This window comes from Podarcis filfolensis, assembly GCF_964270895.1.
Source record: "Podarcis filfolensis genome assembly, chromosome: 8".
Lineage (NCBI taxonomy): Eukaryota > Metazoa > Chordata > Lepidosauria > Squamata > Lacertidae > Podarcis > Podarcis filfolensis.
Window position 1 is genome coordinate 83,884,358 of NC_139611.1, and position 21,793 is coordinate 83,906,150.

At 48.8% G+C, this 21,793-nt stretch overlaps 1 protein-coding gene across 1 annotated transcript; it reads left to right on the top strand.

The window, feature by feature from the left end:
• Positions 1-333: 333 nt before the first annotated feature.
• LOC310768885 (galectin-4-like) lies at positions 334-20,074 on the top strand. The gene is made up of 10 exons (XM_083627775.1): positions 334-451; positions 5,548-5,636; positions 7,468-7,669; positions 9,434-9,571; positions 11,499-11,555; positions 14,178-14,213; positions 14,827-14,856; positions 15,618-15,706; positions 16,716-16,875; positions 19,795-20,074. The coding sequence occupies exons 1-10, from the start codon at positions 407-409 to the stop codon at positions 19,939-19,941; spliced, it is 993 nt and encodes a 330-aa protein (XP_083483901.1). The 5' UTR covers positions 334-406; the 3' UTR covers positions 19,942-20,074.
• The last annotated feature ends 1,719 nt before the right edge of the window (positions 20,075-21,793 follow it).

A 21,793-nucleotide genomic window follows, 5' to 3' on the forward strand; every position in this document is an offset into this window, starting at 1 on the left:
AAATGGGACGCTTGGCCTGTGAGATTTCTGCCTGTCGGGCTGTTAAAAGCACCAGAGCAGCCCAGGCGGATTGACAAATCTCTCTCGGCAGCACTAAACCCTGGTGACCACCTGTGTCCTTGCTGCAACCACTAGGTAATCCAAAATAGAAGCAACCCCCCCGAATTTTCCACTGCAGAACAGGCAACGAGGTTTCCCCCTCCCTGACTGAGTCCTTGGAGGAAGGCTGGGCTGAGGATAAGACAGGTGAGCTCCTCACCTGTTGAGATGGGTTGGTCCTGGCCAGACCTCCTGGCTGCTCCACCCCTTTTGAGCCAGGTGCTATAAAAGTATTCCGGGTGGCTCTGGGAGGTTTTCCTGCAGCCGGTCTTGATCCACATCTGAGCAGAAGTCAGACTGCGGCACCATGGCTTTCGTCCCAGCACCCGGGTACATGCCCACCTACAACCCGGTAAGCCTTCAGCCTCCATCTCTCCCTGCGCAATCTGCGCTCTCGTATTCTCTGCAAGAAAATAATAAAATTTGCCGTCACTTACCTGAGTCTTCCGTTCCCTTTCTCCCCTCCCAAAGACTTGCTCCTGGATTTTAAAAATAGCAGTTGTACTTATGGCTCATTCGCACTTACCCAGTCAAATGGGCAGGGTGCAAATTAATAATAATAATAATAATAATAATAATAATAATAATAATAATAATAATAAAAAAACCAACTTTTGCCCTGCTCTTTCCAGGCACAGGTTCATGCTTTTATAAGCTCTGTGTTTGAGCTCTCTTTCTCTCTCTCTTTTGGCCCAGAGCTACACCCCCCCCCCAAAAAAAACCCCTCAGCTCTTTAACGTTGAAGCGCCACAAACGATAATTCGCGTCTTCTGCAAATTGCAGTTGGCTCCAATTCACATTTAAAGAGCAGGTTATCGTGGGGAAAACTCCAGAGCAAAAGAGAGAGAGCGCTTGGACACAGAACTTTAAAGCTCAGAGGGAAGTGTGGCGCAGCCCTCGTTTATTTATTTAAATCAAACAGAAGCATTTGGCAGAGCTGCCTCTAAGGCGCCTTTAAATTTCATTTCAATCTGTATCACAAACAGGTTTTCCTATCTGAGGTTACTGTAGATTTGTATTGATAAGTAACCTTGCCCAGCTCACACACATTCTCTCTCTAGAGAAGAATTTGCTACCGTTTTATCCAAGAGTTCTGTGAGTTTCTGAAGCTTGCACTGCCTGGAGTTCGGTTCAAGCACTCCGTTTGAGAAGAAGCCCCTCCAGATCTCCCCACTCCCCCAGTCTAAGAACTGCCAGGGCACCATGAACGAAAGTCTGAGCAGTTCCTTTAGAAAGCACTTGCCGCAACTGGGATTTTAGGCCACTGAACTGTCCTAGCAAATGGCTTTGACACCGGTGACCTGCTGTCTATTTTATCAAGGGTGCCGGAAGTCACGGCAATTGTGACACAGAATGCACTCCACAGACGTACCTGCGTGTCACCCCCCCCCACTCACCTGGTTGCACTTTTATTAAAAGTAACACAATATAAAAAATGCCAGGCAACAATATAGTTTAAACGGCACAAGTCAAATGCAAAACACTGGGTAATGCCCCTCTAGAAATCTTTCGGTCGCCACCGCTTCCACTCTTTCTGAGTTCCTGCTCCTCTGTCTATCTCCACTCCTTGCTTGCTTGCTCACTTGTGGGGGGGGGCAGGTGAACAGACAGTAAGAATCAGGGGAAAGAAAAACAGGACAAGGACCCCCCCCCCAGGAGTTCAAAGTCGGGAAGCCAACTTTGGCGCAGACCCCGGGATGTGCCAGTAAGGTTTACTCCTGACTCTGACCTGGGCAGCATCCCAGACTATGTCCCAGAATCTTTTGCAATGCACAGAGATTTCCCCCAGGAGACAAGCTGATTTGTCAAGGAGAGGAAGAAAAGTCCTAAAAACCGGTCAATTTACTCAATGCAGCAAACTGAGCATTTTTCAAGGTCCTAAACGCGTTTCCGTGCGCTGCTCTGGTTTCGCCAGAAGCGGCTTAGTCATGCTGGCCACATGACCTGGAAAAACTGTCTGTGGACAAATGTCGGCTCCCTTGGCCAGTAAAGCGAGATGAGCGCCACAACCCCAGAGTCGTTCGCGACTGGACGTATCTGTCAGGGGTCCTTTACCTTTACCTTTTTAACATAATAATAATAATACAGTGGTACCTTTGGATGCGAACAGGATCTGTTCTGGAGCCCCATTCGCATCCTGAGTAGAACGTAACATGCATCTGCGCATGCGCGGGTCGCGTTTTGCCGCTTCCGTGCATGCGCGTGATGTCATTTTGAGCGTCTGCGCATGCGCGAGCGGCGAAACCTGGAAGTAACATGTTCCGTTACTTCCGGGTCACTGTGGAGCGTAACTTGAAAACCCTCAACCTGAAGCATATTTAACCCGATGTATGACTGTAATAATAATTTATTATTTATACCCCACCCATTATTTACACCCCACTCTGGGCAGCTTCCAACAAAATATTATATAGTCCTTCAGATATTAAAAGCTTCCCTATACAGGGCTGCCTTCAGATGTCTTCTAAAAGTCTGGTAGTTGTTTTTTTCCTTTGACATCTGGTGGGAGGGCGTTCCACAGGGCGGGTGCCACTACCGAGAAGGCCCTCTGCCTGGTTTGCTCCAGTGCTCCTTTTCCTGATGGGGACTTTGCCAGGTATATAATGCACCTGTTCCAATTTCCCTTTTAGCCAGGAATTTGAAGCGTTTGGTCAATTTTGTTGCACCGATTAATCCATGTGTGCTTTCTACCCTAGCGGAGTGTTTGAGCCCGGCTCCCTAATGCACGGCTAGGGGGACCATTGGGTTAACACAACAAGGCCTATGCCTTCCTTCATATGGGGTGGGGAGGGCACTTCAATGAATGCTGCCCATCCGTGGATCCTGATCTTGCCAGTCCGACCCAGAAGGCAGAAATGTTCCCCTTCCTTGTTTTTTTGGTTTTAGTTCTGTGCGTGCAAAGATCTGATAAGGGTACCTGGCCAGCCAGCCATCCACCCGACCTCTTCCTCAACGCACCTTTCCCAAGTTCAGATCCTGTGGATAAAAGCAGAACTCATTTGCGGCTTGGACCTCAGCCAGCCTGCTCCACCCTAAGCGAGTCCGTTTCATAGCTGGATGGCTTAATAATTAACACGGCACTTTCTGCAGATTCCCAACCGATCTTGCCGACAGCAAAGGATGAGCCGGCAGCTTGGGCCATTCCAGGTTCTCGGTTTCCCAGTCTTAAGTACAATCCTCCACAATTTCTGAACCTGTTTTGAAATAAAAATAAAGAAAAGGTTATCGGGGAAAACAATCAGGGCTTTGAGTGCAGGGTTCCCCAGACAGGCACATTTTTGTCCTGATATACATAAGAAGAGTAGAAGAGCCAGTGGCCCAATTGGCCCAGCGCCCACCCAGATCCCTGTGGCAAACCCGCAAGCAGAATTCGAACGCAAGATCCCTCTCTCCTCCTGTGGTTTCCAGAAACAAGCATTTGGAAACATTACGGCCTCTTGACAGTGGAGACAGAGCGTAGCCACCAAATACATTTTTTGCAGGCTGTTTCAGGTGCATGAAAGGGACGCGGGTGGCGCTGTGGGTTAAACCACAGAGGCTAGGACTTGCCGATCAGAAGGTTGGTGGTTCGAATCCCCGCGACGGGGTGAGCTCCCGTTGCTCGGTCCCTGCCCCTGCCAACCTAGCAGTTCAAAAGCACCTCAAAGTGCAAGTAGATAAATAGGTGCCGCTCCGGCGGGAAGGTAAACGGCGTTTCCGTGCGCTGCTCTGGTTCGCCAGAAGCGGCTTAGTCATGCTGGCCACATGACCCAGAAGCTGTATGCCAGCACCCTCGGCCAATAAAGCGAGAAGAGCGCTGCAACCCCAGAGTCAGCCACGACTGGACCTAATGGTCAGGGGTCCCTTTACCTTTACCTCAGGTGCATGAACTTGGATCTCAGTATATTGTAGGGTTACCAGACGTCCCCTTTACCCAGGGACAGTCCCCGGATTTGCAAATCTGTCCCCAGACAAATTCCTTCCCCGGAATGTCCCCGGATTTCATTAAATGTCCCCGGGAAACATGACACCCTGCTCTCCTGGAGTAATATGCAGGTGGAGCAATTGGAAGAGAAGAGATCACGGGTGGGCAAGGCGCACGGTTTCTCTGCCGGGCAAGGTGCAAAGCTCTTCTTTCGCTCCCTGTGAAACTCTCAAAACGAAGGGGGAAGGGGGCAGGAGATCGGGGGAGGCTCGGGAGTCATGGGCGGGTAGACCGCAGTTGTCCAGGAGGGGTGCAAGGGGCGCGGTTTCTCTGCTGGGCAAGGCATGGAGGGGTGAGATGACTTCGATCCCCTCGGCCAACTGGAGCAGCGGCAGAGCTGGCGTGGAGCCGGGGAGCTGAGAGTGAGAGAGAGTGTGAACGAGAGCGTGTCCCTGGCAGCCGGGAACTGCAGATATCAACTTGGAACAGGAAAGCCTTATGTTCTTTTAAGTTGAGGCTGCTTAAATTGAGGTAGCTCCATTGCAGGGGGTTGGCCGAGATGCCCCTCAGAGGTCCTTTCCAAATCTGTGATTCTGTGATCATCCCACCGTCATATTCTCAAACGCTGTTTCCAACTCCACTCACCCCAGGTTTCTCTCCTCCTCTGGACTTCTCAAGACAGCAAAACAGCTGATGTATAGATGTAATTAGGGATAATAAAGCATGTTGTTGTTTAGTCGTGTCCGACTCTTCGTGACCCCCTGGACCAGAGCACACCAGGCACTCCTGTCTTCCACTGCCTCCCGCAGTTTGGTCAAACTCATGCTGGTAGCTTTGAGAACACTGTCCAACCATCTCGTCCTCTGTCGTCCCCTTCTCCTTGTGCCCTCCATCTTTCCCAACATCAGGGTCTTTTCCAGGGAGTCTTCTCTTCTCATGAGGTGGCCAAAGTCTTGGAGCCTCAGCTTCAGGATCTGTCCTTCCAGTGAGCACTCAGGGCTGATTTCCTTCAGAATGGAGAGGTTTGATCTTCTTGCAGTCCATGGGACTCTCAAGAGTCTCCTCCAGCACCAGAATTCAAAAGCATCCATTCTTCGGCGATCAGCCTTCTTTAAGGTCCAGCTCTCACTTCCATACATCACTACAGTGGTACCTCGGGTTACATACGCTTCAGGTTACAGACGCTTCAGGTTACAGACTCCGCTAACCCAGAAATAGTACCTCGGGTTAAGAACTTTGCTTCAGGATGAGAACAGAAATCATGCTCCGGTGGCGCGGCAGCAGCAGGAGGCCCCATTAGCTAAAGTGGTGCTTCAGGTTAAGAACAGTTTCAGGTTAAGAACGGACCTCCAGAATGAATTAAGTTCTTAACCCGAGGTACCACTGTACTGGAAAAACCATAGCTTTAACTATACTGTCCTTTGTTGGCAAGGTGATGTCTCTGCATGTAATTTTTTTTTAAAAGTGTCCCCCGGATTCATTGAAAAGAATCTGGTAACCATATATATTGCATCTCTCACACCCCCAAACCTCTTGTCTTTCAGCCCCTCCCTCATACCCAGCCGGTCCCCGGTGGGCTTCGCCCCGGCATGTCCATATATGTGGCAGGGATGGTTCCACAACATACCAAGAGGTAAGAGGTCATTTTTGGGTAGGAGGGGTGGCCACACAACTAGGACTGACCACCTGGGACTAGCTTACCTGCAAGATCACCTGAGCCCTTCTATCCCCTCTCGATCGCTTCCGATCTGCAGAACTGGCATCCTTACAGTTGCCACGAAACACCCCTTTCCACATTCGTATGAAATATTTTAGTGTGGTAGCACATGCACTTTGGAACTCCTCGCCTATTGAAACCTTCAATTTACTCTTTTTTAGCAAATGCCCCAAACATCCTTTTTTTTTTTTAAGGCAAGTCTATCCAGACATGTAGAATGTTGGACATGTGTTCTAACCTGTTTTCAGCTTATCGTTGATTTTAATTGTTTTTCGAACGTTTGCAAACTGCTCTTATTGAGAATTTTATTCTTTTATTCTGTTTGGGAACTGCTTTGAGGTGGTTGTTTTTTACACTCAAGTGGTAAATAGTAAAGGTAAAGGTAAAGGGACCCCTGACCATTAGGTCCAGTCGTGGCCGACTCTGGAGTTGCGGTGCTCATCTCGCTTTATTGGCCGAGGGAGCCGGCATACAACTTCCAGGTCATGTGGCCGTATACCGCCAGAGTGGTACCTATTTATCTACTTGCACTTTGACGTGCTAGGTTGGCAGGAGCAGGGACCGAGCAATGGGAGCTCACCCCGTCGCCGGGGATTCGAACCGCTGACCTTCTGATTGGCAAGCCCTAGGCTTTTAACCCACAGTGCCACCCGCGTCCCTCAAGTGGTATATACATTTTATCAAATAGATATTTTTTTTTAAAAAAAGTGTGATAATATATCCTCTCTCTTTAACGCTGCATATTCTGCAAAAGCCCACATCCTCTACCAAGAAACTTCCACATTAATGTAGTTTTGTGCAAACGTGGCAAAAAGAGAGAGAGCAGATCTGATTATTCTTTTTATTCTCCTAGCCCTAGGTCAGAACTAGAAGCTACGTCATTGCTTCTTGGCTGCTATAAATCCTCATTTAGGCTGCAGTTTTGTACCCACTTAACTGGAAGAAAGCCCAACTGATCTCAGCAGAACTTTCTTCTCCATGGACTATATTGATTGATTTCACGACATTCATATACTGTAACTCTTGACTGTTAATAATAATAATAATAATAATAATAATAATAATAATAATAATAATATGTTATTATTATTTATACCCCGCCCATCTGGCTGATTTTCCCCAGCCACTCTGGGCGGCTTCCAACAAAACACTAAAATACAATAACCTATTAAACATTAAAAGCTTCCCTAAACAGGGCTGCCTTCCGATGTCTTTTAAAAAGAAGATAGCTGCTTATTTCCTCCACATCTGAAGGAAGGGCGTTCCACAGGGTGGGTGCCACTACCGAGAAGGCCCTCTCTCTGGTTCCCTGTAACCTCACTTCTCGCAATGAGGGAACCGCCAGAAGGCCCTCGGCGCCAGAAGTGTCCGGGCTGAATGATGGGGGTGGAGGCACTCCTTCAGGTATACAGGACCGAGGCCGTTTAGGGCTTTAATAAAACCTCAAAGCAGTTTTCCAAAATGTGCGCATTTTAGCTTCAGATACTTTAGCCTTAGAACTTGCTCCTTGCATGTTTTGAATCGTATTCCGAAGCAAGGACTGGTAATATATATGAGCAATGAGGGCTAGTAACTTGCCTATTGTTATTTAAACAGAAGCCACCCTTTGAAGGATGCCAAATTCAGTGTGAATCAAGCCTTACGGGAAGTGGGGTAGAAAAGTGGGCAACACAATATTACAGCAAACAGGTTGCCCTCTGACTACATTTTATTGTTTTCCCCTTTTCTTTCCATCCATGGTTTCCAGATTCAGCCTGAACTTTGTCTGTGGCATGAACGACGGGGCCGACATTGCCCTACACTTCAACCCCCGCTTTGATGGCAAAGACAAGGTCGTCTTGAACACCTTCCAAGGGGGCAAGTGGGGCAAGGAGGAACACCATAGCATGCCCCTCCAAAAAGGTTCACACTTCGAGGTCATCATCATCGTCAACCCTGATGGATACCAGGTTCGTGTGAGCACCCAAGGGTGTAAGACCCACCCATTCTCTGTCCGGGTACCAGAGTTCGCCGTCCGTTCAGCCTGAATGCAGGAGATGCTGATGTCTGTACACAATAGGTTAAATAGGTAAAGGTAAAGGGACCCCTGACCATTAGGTCCAGTCGTGGCCGACTCTGGGGTTGCAGCGCTCATTTCGCTTTATTGGCCGAGGGAGCCGGCGTACAGCTTCCGGGTCATGTGGCCAGCATGACTAAGTCGCTTCTGGCGAACCAGAGCAGCGCACGGAAATGCCGTTTACCTTCCCACCGGAGCGGTACCTATTTATCTACTTGCACTTAACGTGCTTTCGAACTGCTAGGTTGGCAGGAGCTGGGACCGAGCAACGGGAGCTCACCCCGTCGTGGGGATTCGAACCGCCGACCTTGTGATCGGCAAGTCCTAGGCTCTGTGGTTTAACCCACAGCGCCACCAACGTCCCTAATAGGTTAAATAGCAGCCTCCTGCTCTGATGCCATGGAATGTTCAACAATATTTGACATCCGTGTAATTATACAAAATGTGCAAACTAGTGCAAACATACCATGATGAGACCAATATAAATTGCCATTCTACAGAGGTGTACCCCAGCCCTCCTGCTGCAATAAGCTTTTCTCCCAGATCTGCTTTTCTCCCAGATCCAGAAGACGCATGAACAGGGCGGGGGAGAGGTTGGCTTCATGCAGGCACAGTCTCCAATTGCTTGGGGGGGAAAACCCTGGAGACAAGGGGACTTAAGCATCTGTGGGGAGGCTGGGACCTTTGGTCTCAGCCACCGCTTCATTGTGGCAAGACCGACTGGAGATGAGCTGCTGTGCCCGTTAGGCCTGACACCCCTGTGCCGATAGTGTCTTTGCTAATAGTTCGCTCCAACTTTCTCTTTTTTTAAAAAAGAAATATTTATTAAGATTTCACAAAGACAAACATACAAAAACACATAATAACAAAAGAGAAAAAATAAAAATAAAAAGATAAATAAAACATACAAAAACAACAAGAAAAATTAAAAACAATTGTTTTTCATAACATAAAACTCGTTTGCTTGTTTCTTTGACTTCCTCACACCTCCCCTTCTTGTATTCCCATTTAAATAATCGAATCAGCAAATCCTTACCCTCTTTCATTTATCTTATCTCTATAACTTAACATTTTATAACTCAGTATTTTCATACATTATCAATTCATTTTTGCATATTCTTATTAACTTTGTTACCAATACCACTTATTTCCAATCCAACACCATTTTAGTTATTTTTTTAACCTAATTAACCCTTCTTCCATATTCTTAAAGCATTACAGCTGGAAACCACTCAATTTCTATCCAACATCATTCTAACATTCATTAATTTTGCAATATTTCTGTAAATAATCTTTAAATTTCTTCCAATCTTCTTCCACCGCCTCTTCTCCCTGGTCCCGGATTCTGCCAGTCATTTCTGCCAGTCCCATATAGTCCATCATCTTCATCTGCCATTCTTCCAAAGTGGGTAGATCTTGTGTCTTCCAATACTTTGCAATAAGTATTCTTGCTGCTGTTGTAGCGTACATAAAAAAAGTTCTCAACTTTCTCAGTGTGATTTATTGCTGGCTCGCTCTTCAGTAGGGTTGCTGGGTGTGAAGGAAAGTGGGAGATGGGGTAGGAATGGAATGGAGGGGCTGAAATGATGGGGGGACAGACTCGCAGGGGGCTGCAAAAGGGCTCACTTGTATCTCCTCCTCCTTTGTGTCCCGGCAGATCCTTGTGAACAGGAACCCCTTCTGCACCTTTGGCCACAGGATCCCACCTGAGCGAGTCCAGGCTGTGCAGGCCAATGGCGACCTGGAGCTGCAGTCAGTGACCACCATCGGAGGAGGAGCCATGATGGGAGGAGGGGTGAGCATCCGAGATTGTGGAGGGGGACCATTTTCGCCCTTCTGGACAAGTTTCTGGGGTGCGATGCGGCAGCAGTGGGAGGGGTCAGCAGCAAAAGTGGGTGGAGCAATGGATGCTAATTTACTCTCATGCACAGACACACCCTCTCTTTCCACCAATCAGGCATGTGAGAATCTTTATCAGAGTTCAAAGACACATTCCAGGAAGGCAAAAAGGAGGTTGCAAAGCAAGGCTTGTAGACAGGGGTGTGGTCTGTGTGGGAGTGGCCTAAGGAGAGGGGGTGTGGCCTAAGGAGATGCGTCAGGGCTTGGGGAGAGCGCTAGTGGCCAGATAAAGAGTTCTCAAGGTCCACATTTGGCCCCCAGGCCTGAGGTCTCCCACTCCTAAGTAGAGATGAGGGTGGACTTTGATTCGATTTCCATTTGATGGCAAATCCGAAACAATACGAAAAGCGAAACACAGCCCTCCCGCAAAATTCACACCACCCTGAATTTTGAAGGGTGGTTCGCCAAACATCCAACATTTCCCAAAATGCATGCAAGAGCGAATAAGAGTTAACGCAATAGAGTAGATGGCATATAAGGGAGAAACGGCTTGGAAAATGTGTTAGCCAAAACTGCATATTAAATAGTGTTCGCTAGGAGAAATTTGCACTAAGATGCTGGCGAGTTTTCATGAGGGTTAAATTGCAAATTGCCGCAGGAGTCCGGAGAACTGAACTTAAGATCGAGGAACGGAAAACAGCAGATCCACAAGCAGCGAAAATGAAGCAGCAATAAACAGCTATCAATTTGCTGCCTCTTTGCGATGGCCAAAAACCAGCTGAGGTGGCTGCTTCACTCTACCCAACGGTAGAGCCGGCCCTGTTAAGAGTCACAAAATGAAATACAGTGGTACCTTGGGTTACAAACTTAAATCGTTCCGGAGGTCCGTTCTGAACCTGAAATCGTTCTTAACCTGAGGCGTGCTTTCGCTAATGGGGCCTCCTGCTGCCACCACACCGCTGGTGCGCGATTTCCGTTCTCATCCTGGGGCAAAGTTCTCAACCCGAGGTACTACTTCTGGGTTAGCGGAGCCTGTAACCCGAAGTGTTTGTAACCCGAGGTACCACTGTAATGGTGTCTCTCTGCTGGGGAGAAGGGGAAAGGTTTTGCCATAGGTGCCAAAATAGTGGCAACCCTCACTGGGTACAGGACCCCAAGAATTGGGAGGGACTTAGGGCACCATCCAGACTGACGCCACTCCGAACCCACGAAAACAGCTTGACTGGCCTCGAGTTCTAGGCTCCTTGACTTTGAGCAGAGCAGGAGAGAGATGACATTCGCTCCTTCTCTTCCAGAGTTGGGGAAGCCAGTGTTGTGTAGTGGTTAAGAGCGGTGGACTCGTAATCTGGTGAACCAGGTTCGATTCCCCGCTCCTCCACATGCAGCTGCTGGGTGACCTTGGGCCAGTCACGCTTCTCTGAAGTCTCTCAGCCCCACTCACCTCACAGAGAGTTTGTTGTGGGGGAGGAAGGGAAAGGAGAATGTCAGCCGCTTTGAGACTCCTTCAGGTAGTGATAAAGTGGGATATCAAATCCAAACTCTTCTTCTTCCAGATGTGGTTGGACCGCAACTCCCAGCTGCCCCAGCCAATCGGCCAATGGTCACGGGTTGATGGGAGTTGTAGTCCGGCAAAATCTGGAAGGCTGCAGCCTCCCCGTCGCTGATCTACAGCAGGGATTCCCAAACTGTTTTTGAACTACAACTCCCATCGCCTCCAGCTAGCAAGGCCAGTGGTCAGAGATGATGGGAATTGTAGTCCGAAAACAGAGAGAGACCCAAATTTCGGGAAGAGGCCCTTTGCTTCCCCAGCCATGAAGTGGACGCAGACTAAAGGCCTCCCCTCCCAATTGCCTCAATCTTCTTTGCTTCTCTTTCCGGTCCAGGGAATGCCAGGGATGCCAGGGATGCCAGGACAGCAGTATCCACCAATGGGGATGCCGGTGAGTACTGCGAGGAGGCGGGGAATTTCAAGGGGGCGGGGACCGGGCAGGGCACAGGTTGTGTTTGGATGGTGTGTGTGGTGCTGGAGAGATGTGATGAGAGGCAGTGTGGCGCAGTGGTTAGAGCGCCGGGCTGTGAGCGAGGCGACCAGGGTTTGAATCCTCGCACATTCATGAAGCTCACTGGGTGACCTTGGGCCTAGCCTACCTCACAGGGTTGTTGTGAGGATAAACTGGGGGGGGGAGGACCTCGCACACCTCCTTGAGCAACTTGGAGGAAAAGGTGGAGCAGATATACATGAACAAATAGAGATCTATGTCTCGGGAGGCCAAATGGAGAGTTCTGTGCAGGTCTGATAAATTCTGCCGCACCACAACCTCAATTGAATGGTCTGCATATACCACACTTTTTAAAATAGCTTTTGCAAAATTTATTCTCCCGTGTTCTGCATCTCTTGCTCGTTGAGCAATTGCTTTCAAATTCTCTACAAATGGGTTTGCGGCACCACAATACACAAAGCGCAACAGGCGCATAGGACGCACCGGACCACAAGACGCACCTAGTTTTTAGAGGGGGAAATCAAGAAAAAAAATATTATTTCCCCCCAGGCCCCCAAGAGCAGCGGACAGGCTGCACGCAGCCTGTCTGCTTCTCCCAGAGCTTCTCAGGGCTGCGGGAGAAGCCCAGGTCCCCCCCCCAGCCCCAAAGAGCAAAGAAGCCAAGACAGCAAGCGTGATCCATCCCACTGGCTGTGTTGGCTTCTGCCATAGCCACGAAACCTCTCCAGCCGGGAGCTAAACCTCTCCAGCATGGCTAAAGAAGCGTGGCTAAAGAAGCCAAGGCAGCGAGCTCGATCCATCCGGCTCACTGCCTTGGCTTCCTCTTTAGCCTTGCGCAGCCTCTCCCGGCTAGAGAGGCTGCGCGTGGCTATGGCAATTCCCCCACCTCCTGCAAAAGCCCACAGGAGCCGCGCACCCTTTAAGCAGCGTGTGGTTCCTGTGGGCTTTTCTACGAGGAGGGAGAAGGGACTGACTGGCCGCGTCAGTCCCTTATCCCTCCTGGGGAAAAGCCCGCAAGAGCCGCGTGGAGCGTGTGTGCGGCTCTTGGGGGCTTTTCCTGCCTGCCTCCCCCCTGTATTCACTCCATAGGATGCACGGACGTTCCCCCTTAGTTTTTAAGAGGGAAAAAGTGCGTCCTATGGAGCGAAAAATACGGTAATAACTGTGAACATTTTATTGGTTGTGAGTTCCTGTATAACAGAATCCTTAGGTAAAACTAGAAAAGTCCTCAAGTAACGAGAAAAACACAGCTGATGTGTGATGCTGCCACAAGGGTTGTGTTATACAGGAACTCACAAGAAGAAACAATAAGAAAAGATAAGAAAAGAAGAAATGTATTGGGACCAGAAACTCTTGGAAGATTGGAGTAAATATACAAGTTATTTGAAAGACAATTGTAACCAACTGACTTCGCGTGTAGGACTGCAAGAAGTTTTGTAAGGAGAACTATATGAAATATTGCAGAAAAGATTTATGGGAATGGATTTTAAGTTATGGGTTATTAAAAGTAATAGGATAACAAATGTAAGATTAAGAGATGAGGTTTGAAAATCATTAGACGCGGTTGATGAAAGTCTCAGGCTAAAATAGCCAAAATGTTGCATAAGATGAGATGAGATGTTCTGTTTGGAAAATATATGTAAAAACTAATAAAAATGTATATTATAGAAGAAAAGAAGAAATGTATTATCATAGGTTATACGCCGTATATATGAACGGTATATGTTGCACATACTGGGCTAGACCTTTACATTAGGAAATAGCCAACAAAATGTTCACAGTTATTATTATTCAGCCTGTTGCGCTTTGTGTATCGTGATAACTGTATTTGTGTAGCAAGGTACAGTGGTACCTCGGGTTAAGTACTTACTGTATTTTTCGCTCCATAAGACGCACCTTTTCCCTCTTAAAATCTAAGGGGAAATGTCTGTGCGTCTTACGGAGCGAATGTGTGGTCCCTGGGGCTGGGGGGAGGAACCCGGGCTTCCCCCGCCAGCCCCACAAGCCCTGGGGAGGGCTGCCCTTCTCCCTCCTCGGGGAAAAGCCTGCAAGCGCCGTACACACACTCCACACGGCTCATGAAAGGGAGCGCTGAGCAGAACCTGGGATGCATACAGGCTCTGCTCAGCGCTCCCTTTAAATAATATTTTTTTCTTTCTTGAATACCCCCCCCCAAAAGTAGGTGCGCCTTATGGTCAGGTGCGCCTTATGGAGAGAAAAATACGGTAATTCATTCTGGAGTTCCATTCTTAACCTGAAAGTGTTCTTAACCTGAAGCACCACTTTAGCTAATGGGGCCTCCGGTGCGCCACCGGAGCATGATTTCTGTTCTCATCCTGAAGCAAAGTTCTTAACTCGAGGTACTATCTCTGGGTTAGCGGAGTCTGTAACCTGAAGGGTATGTAACCTGAAGTGTATGTAACCCGAGGTATCACTGTATTGAATTTGTTTTGGGTTTGGGGCACCAGGCAGATGCCCGATTGTGCCAACCCCTTGATGCTGGCACAGAATTTAGTTTCCACTTTATAATTTCTCTCTCTCTCTCTCTCTCTCTCTCTTTAGGGCATGATGCCAGCGTACCCGTCTCCCAACCTTCCCGTAAGTACTGCGAATAGACGGGGGAAGAAGCATAAAACTTTCCCAGCAGGATGACTTGCTTAGAGCTGACCAGTGTGATTAAAGTGTTAGACCTGGGTGTTATGTACTGAAGTTCTCACCCTGGGCCAGCGGGGGGATACTGTAGATAGTTTTCGCTCATATGCAAATAAGGGATTGAAAGTGATGTTCAGTGATTGGATAGTTACAGAAAGTGGTTACTGTTGCGTTGTAGTGGAGCTCTTATATAAGCAGGCTGGCTGAACCCTTCAGTTCAGTTCTGTTCTGGCCTGTGAATAAACAAGAGCTGTTTGAAGCTGTGTTGTCTGATATGTCCACCCACAACTTAACACTGGGAGACCACAGTTCGAATCCCTGCTGGGCTGCCTCTCAGCTTAGCCTCCCTCACAAGGTTCTTGTGAGGATTAAGTGAAGAAGGGGAAGAACTGTGTATGCCACCTTCGGCTGCCCGGAGGGAAAGGTGGGAAAGAAACGCAATAAATAAATGAAAATAACAAAAGGCTATTTCTTCCCGGTGCTCATGGGATTCGGGTTGGGAGTCTCTGAGGGGATGCTGAACAGGTAAATTACCTCTTTGGGGTTTCTTCCCTCACAGGTGATGAATGCTCCTGCTTCCTACCACCCGGTAAGTGTTTGCGGGATTTGTTGATATCTTCCTTTCTCTCTCTCCTTGCTGATTCTCAGCCAGTCCAGAGCCTGCAATCTTAATCTGAGGCCCTTCTCTGTGCAGATCGTGTTTTTGGCTAACAAAGAGTTAGCTCCAACTTTCACAGTGTGATTTATTGCTGGCATGCTGCTGGAAGGGTTAATAGGAAAAAGTGTTGCTGTGCTCAGTTCCTGCTTGCAGTCTTCCGCTATGGCAGGGGTCAGCAAACATTTTCAGCAGGGGGCGGGTCCACTGTCCCTCAGACCTTGTGGGGGGGCCAGGCTATTTTTTTGGGGGGGGGATGAATGAATTCCTATGCCTCACAAATAACCCAGAGATGCATTTTAAATAAAAGCACACAGTCTACTCATGTAAAAACACGCTGATTCTTGGACTGTCTGCAGGCCGGATTTAGAAGGCGATTGGGCCGGATCCTGCCCCCAGGCCTTAGTTTGCCTACCCATGCCCTATGGGCATCTGCCTTGGGGCCTGATCCAGCTATAGGGCTGTTCTGATGTCCTCCTAAGCTTGGGCCACATTTTCCCCAGTCTTAGCCCCGAACGGCATACACCCCTGTGTTCCAGGCACACTGGTAGCTTGAGAAAGTATTGCATATTGCCTTGAATAATAGAATCTTAGTGTTAGTTGGAAGGGACCCAAGGGTCATCAAGTCCAGCCCCCTGCAATGAATATGCTTTTCAACTCCCGCAGTCATATAGCTCTATAAACTCGTGTTTCAGCAAGTGCCATACCGTGGCAACCTCGCCGGAGGGCTGGGGTCCAAGAAGACCATCGTGCTGAGAGGATTCATTCCAGCGCACGCTAAACAGTAAGCCATCCTGTTTCCGTGAATAAGTGGCAGCCCTTTTCTTTTAGACCAGGGAATGGCATTAATGCACACATTGTGCACTACTCCCTCACAGCAATTAGACCCACTTTCCACCTGATTCTCCTTGGAGCCTCAGATCCCCACTGCTCTTCAGCCCAATTAGGAGTCCTGAGTTCGGGTTTCATCTTGCTGAATCCCAGAGCTATTAGAGGCAGAGAGTGATAACAAAATGGGGCTTTTCGTGCGCTGTGCAAGAGAATGAGGAACCTGCAACCTCCCAGCTGTAGTTTGGCAGCTTCTGCATGGCCTCAGGTTCCCCAGAGATTGTTCCATGAAAACTGACAGGCAACGGGTTCAGGTTATGCCACACAAAAGGATTCCTTCCTTCTGTGAAAAGTTAGCACATGGCATTCACTTGCGACAAGACGCAGGCGCCGTCGCCCAAAGGTGGCTTTAAGAATGGACTTAGAATGATTTGCAAAAGGGGGCAGGCCTTCCAGCTGCAATAAGCGGTGCTTGCTACGCAGAGCCCCCATGGTCAGAGGCATTCTACCTCTGAATAACAAAAATTGCAGACAAATTAACAAGGGTGTGGGGGTCTGTTTCCTTTGCGCCCTGATTTGTGGGCTCCCCAGAGACGTCCAGCAGGGCTGTTATAGGAAACAGGAGACCTTTGATTTGACCCAGCAAGGATATTTTTATTTTATTTATTTATTTATTCATTCGTGCCATAAAATCAATATACAGTTGCAGAAAACCTCAAAGCAGTTTGCGAAACAAACAGAACGGTAAGATTATTAGTGAAAACGGCTAAAGCGCCCAGAAAATAAAAAAAAACTTAGTAAACTAAAAGCATGCCACCATTCTAAACACCCATCAAAACAAAAATAGCTTTTGACAGAGTCGAGTGGTGGCGCCTGCCTGATGTCCATAGGCAGGGAGTTCCAAAGTGCCGCAGCGCTAAAAGATCAATTTCTTACAAATCCTTTCCTTCCTCTTCCTCTTCCAGATTCCGGATCAACTTCAAAGCTGGCCCGGATACGGTCCTACACATCAACCCCCGCATGAACGAGCGCGCTGTGGTCAGGAACAGCTTCCTGAACGGCCAATGGGGTCGTGAGGAACGGGAGCTGTCTGTCAACCCCTTCCAAGCTGGGCAATACTTTGACGTGAGTGTTCATTTGCCCAGAGCTGAGATCTGCCCCAGCCAGGATGGGATAGTGGGGTTGGGGAGAAACGGTGCAGTTAAATAACTTTAGACTCTGTGGCACGGGAAGGAGGGCACGTGCTTAGTTGGTGATGTTTCTCGCTGCAAAAAAAAAAAAAAGCCAAAATCCAGGGAAGAGGGTCATCGCTCCGTGGCAGTTGCTTGGACAAAAGATTCCTGCTTCAGGAAAAAGATTCCTGCTTTGCAGGGGGTTGGACTAGATGAATCTTGAGGTTCCTTCCACCTCTACAATTCTATGAGTCTATGGTCCATAAGGGGACGTGGGTGGTGCTGTGGGTTAAACCACAGAGCCTAGGGCTTGCCGATCAGAAGGTCGGCGGTTCGAATCCCCGTGACGGGGTGAGCTCCCGTTGCTTGGTCCCAGCTCCTGCCAACCTAGCAGTTCGAAAGCACATCAAAGTGCAAGTAGATAAATAGGTACCGCTCCAGCGGGAAGGTAAATGGCGTTTCCGTGCGCTGCTCTGGTTCGCCAGAGGCGGCTTAGTCATGCTGGCCACAGGACCCGGAAGTTGTATGCTGGCTCCCTCGGCCAATAAAGCGAGATGAGCGCCGCAACCCCAGAGTCGGTCACGACTGGACCTAATGGTCAGGGGTCCCTTTACCTTTACCTTTATGGTCCATAAGGGCAGCAGATCCTGAGCCCAAAGAATGGCAGCGGCAACTGTGGCACGCTGCTCGGAGACCAGATCTGCCCCTTCCTTGGCACCCCCATGCCACCCCCTCTGTGTCCTCTTGGTGAAGGCAGATGCTGAGGATCTCCTCAGATAATAATAATAATAATATTAATAATAATAATTTATTTATATCCCGCCCTCCCCAGCCAAAGCCGGGTTCAGAGCGGTAATAACAATAAAAGTAACAGAACATTCTAAAATCAACTCATTTTAAAATCAATTCAGAATCAAATTAATGGCAACCATTGGGCTAGAGTTCTATGACCCCAAAGGATGGGGTCAGACTGCGCCTTGGTCAAAGGCCTGGTGGAACAGCTCCATCTTGCAGGCCCTGCAGAAAGATGTCAAGTCCCGCAGGGCCCTAGTCTCTTGGGACAGAGCATTCCACCAGATCGGGGCCACGGCGGAAAAAGCCCTGGCTCTGGCTGAGGCCAGCCTAACCTCCCTGTGGCCCAGAACCTCCAAGATGTTTTTGTTTGAAGACCGTAAGGTCCTCCGTGGGACATACCAGGAGAGGCGGTCCCATAGGTACGAGCGTCCTAGGCCGTATAGGGCTTTAAAGGTTAAAACCAGCACCTTGAACCTGATCCTGTACCCCACCGGGAGCCAGTGCAGCTGGTATAGCACCGGGTGAATGTGATCTTGTTGCGAGGACCCCATAAGGAGTCTTGCCACGGCATTCTGCACCCGCTGGAGTTTCTGGGGCAGTCTCAAGGGCAGCCCCATGTAGAGTGAGTTACAATAATCAAGTCTGGAGGTGACCGTCGCGTGGATCACAGTGGCTAGGTCAGGGCGAGAGAGGTAAGGAGCCAACTGCTTAGCTTGGCAGAGATGAAAAAATGCCGCCTTTGTTATAGCTGCAATCTGCGCCTCCATGGAAAGGGAGGTGTCGAAGATTACACCCAAACTCTTAACGGATGATGCTGGCACTAATTGCACCCCCGCAAGAGATGGGAGTTGTTCTCGACTTTTATTCCCCTCTTGCTCCCAGCGTAGGTCTCCACTCCTGTTGGGGGGGCCACCGCCTTTTTGTGGTCTGCCTCAGGGGCCAAAATTGAATCCTGCTTTTCATTCGTGCGAATCGCAAAGCGGCTTACAAACAATAATAGAATTGTGGAGTTGGAAGGGACCCAAGTCCAATGCAGGAATCTCAGCTAAAAGCATCCATGGCTGATCGCCCTCCAACCTCGGCTTAAAAACCTCTGAGGCAGGAGAGCTCACGGCTTTCTGAGGGAGGCCATTCCCCTGTCGAACCGCTCTCCCTGTCAGAAAGTTCTTCCTGACGTTCAGTCGGGATCTCCTTCCTCGTAAAACAGAGCAGAACATCACAAACGCGGCAGAAACCATACAGAATAATTGACAGATCCTCAACTAAAATAAAGTGGTACCTTGGGTTACATACGCTTCAGGTTACATACGCTTCAGGTTACAGACTCCGCTAACCCAGAAATAGTGCTTCAGGTTGAGAACTTTGCTTCAGGATGAGAACAGAAATCGTGCTCTGGCGGCGTGGCAGCAACGGGAGGCCCCATTAGCTAAAGTGGTGCTTCAGTTTCAGGTTAAGTACGGACCTCCGGAATGAATATACTGGCCTCGGTCCAGTATATCTGAAGGAGCGTCTCCACCCCCATCGTTCTGCCTGAACACTGAGGTCCAGCGCTGAGGGCCTTCTGGCGGTTCCCTCCCTGAGAGAAGCAAAGCTACAGGGAACCAGGCAGAGGGCCTTCTCGGTAGTGGCACCCGCCCTGTGGAACGCCCTCCCACCAGATGTCAAAGAGAACAGCAACTACCAGACTTTTAGAAGACATCTGAAGGCAGCCCTGTTTAGGGAAGCTTTTAATGTTTGATGTACTAGAGTATTTTAATCTTTTTTTGGAAGCCGCCCAGAGTGGCCGGGGAAGCCCAGCCAGATGGGCGGGGTATAAATAATAAATTATTATTATTATTATTATTATTATTATTATTATTATTATTAAGTACTTAACCCGAGGTACCACTGTATTGAGCTAAGTTGGGGCCAGTCTTGCTCTGTGGCAGAAGGGACAGCGCTCATGGGCTTCGACTCCTGCTCATGGGTTCCCCCACAGGGATCTGGTTTGGCCCCTGTGAGAACAGGGACTGGGTGGGCCGTGGACCCGATCCGACAGGCCTTTTCTGACGCTCTCCTTCTCCCCACCCCAAAACAGATTTCCATCCGCTGCGGCAACCAGCGCTTCAAGGTGTTTGCCAACGGCCAACCGCTCTTCAACTACAACCATCGCTACCAGAACTTTCAGCGCATCGACACGCTCGAGATCGACGGAGATGTGGAGCTTTCGTACATTCAGTACTGAGCCAAGAAGGAGGGGAAGGGAGTCGCAAGCACCCAGCACCCAGCTGCATTTTCTATGCAACACCCACCTCCTTTGGCTCGAGGAAGAAATGGAATTTCTAATAGGCAGCTGCAATAAAGCGTCTTGTTTTGAAGGAGTGTGTTGTGTGCCTGCTTCTTTGCACAAACAGGCCAAGACCCGAATTCCTTTCGGTAAGATGGTAATAGCCACATCTTGGGAGCCTGGCTGGAAGTTGGGGAGTTTGGGCTCTGGTACTTCTTAGCTGCTCATTTCACTCTGAGACCCAAAGGCAAGTGACAGAGACTAAGTGAAATATACTCGGAGTCGAGTGTGGATTTCATGTTCTTTATTCAGCTCATAGTAGTGAGGAATGAAAGTTTCCCCAAAGTATCTGCTTTATATACATTATTTACACAATGGGTCACACATGATTGGCTAATTCTGGCATTCTCCTGTAGGCCAATCAGGTTACGGATTCACTTCCACCTAACGGTCTGGGTACCTTTATCTTTTTACTGAACCTCTGCAGTTCCAGATTTCAACCTCCGGAGTCCAGCAAAACTCCTAGAAGCCACTGGAGGGGGTTGTTGTGTTGTTTTCCTTTGAGGAAATGTGCTAGGTGAGCATTCGGGCCCCCTGGAGGATATCTGTGAAGCTACAGGTGAGGACAGACAAACAAGCAACATGGATTTGGGGGGGCGGTGGGAAACTGATTCCAAAAAAGCTCAGGCACATGACATGAGCATCCCTGGGAGACCAGGGTTCAAATCCCCCAATCTGGCCATGAATGAAGCTTGCTGGGTGATCCTGGGCCAATCTCTCTCTCTCTTAAATTTTAACTTTTTTTGTTAACAGTGCATAAAAAGAATACAAAAGCACACAGAGAAAATACATAAGCACACAAAGACAAACTGCCATTTACACATACAACCACTGTCTCTTGGCCTACTCCACAGGGTTGCTGTGAGGAGAAAGTGGAGGGTGTTGGGGGACAACCACGTGGAGCTCCTTGGAGGGAGGTGGGAAACGGTGTGATATAAAAGTAAATACAGTGGTACCTCGGGTTACATACGCTTCAGGTTACAGACTCTGCTAACCCAGAAATAGTACCTCGGGTTAAGAACTTTACCTCAGGATGAGAACAGAAATCGCGTGCCGGCGGTGTGGCGGCAGCAGGAGGCCCCATTAGCTAAAGTGGTGCTTCAGGTTAAGAACAGTTTCAGGTTAAGAATGGACCTCTGCAATTCCCTGTGGGGAGCAAAAGATGAGTAGAATGGTTGAATCCCAGAAGTGGAAGGACCCTGAGGGAATCCCAGCTAAAGAATGGCCACCCAAACTCTGTTTAAAAAAACTCCAGGGGAGGAGAGGTTGCCATGTTCCAAGGGAGTCCATCTGACTGTTAAGCCGCTCTTGCCAGGGCTGTTATTGGGAGGTTCAAGCACAAACAATTCCAAACAGGAAGGAAAAATGGAAGGCTGTCTCATACGGGCTCAAGTTTCCGGTGAAATGTACCAGACAGTGTGAAAGGAAGAACCTGCTCTGACCCTCTCTGCCTGTCATCTTTGATGAATTGCAGAGAAGTGGTGAGGTGCTGTCACTGAGCTGGAGCCCTGTCAGAAAAGGGCGTGAAGAGAAACATCCAGGAAACTACAGGTGAATCAGCCTGACGTCTTGATTCAGTAGAAGCCGACGTTTTCCAAGAACAAATCCTGTCCCATTAAAACATATCCCTTTAAAAAGGACAAACCAAAACAGGGTTCCTCGCTTTGTTGTTTAGTCTATTAGTTGTGTCCGACTCTTTGTGACCCCATGGAGCAGAGCACGCCAGGCACTCCTGTCTTCCACTGCCTCC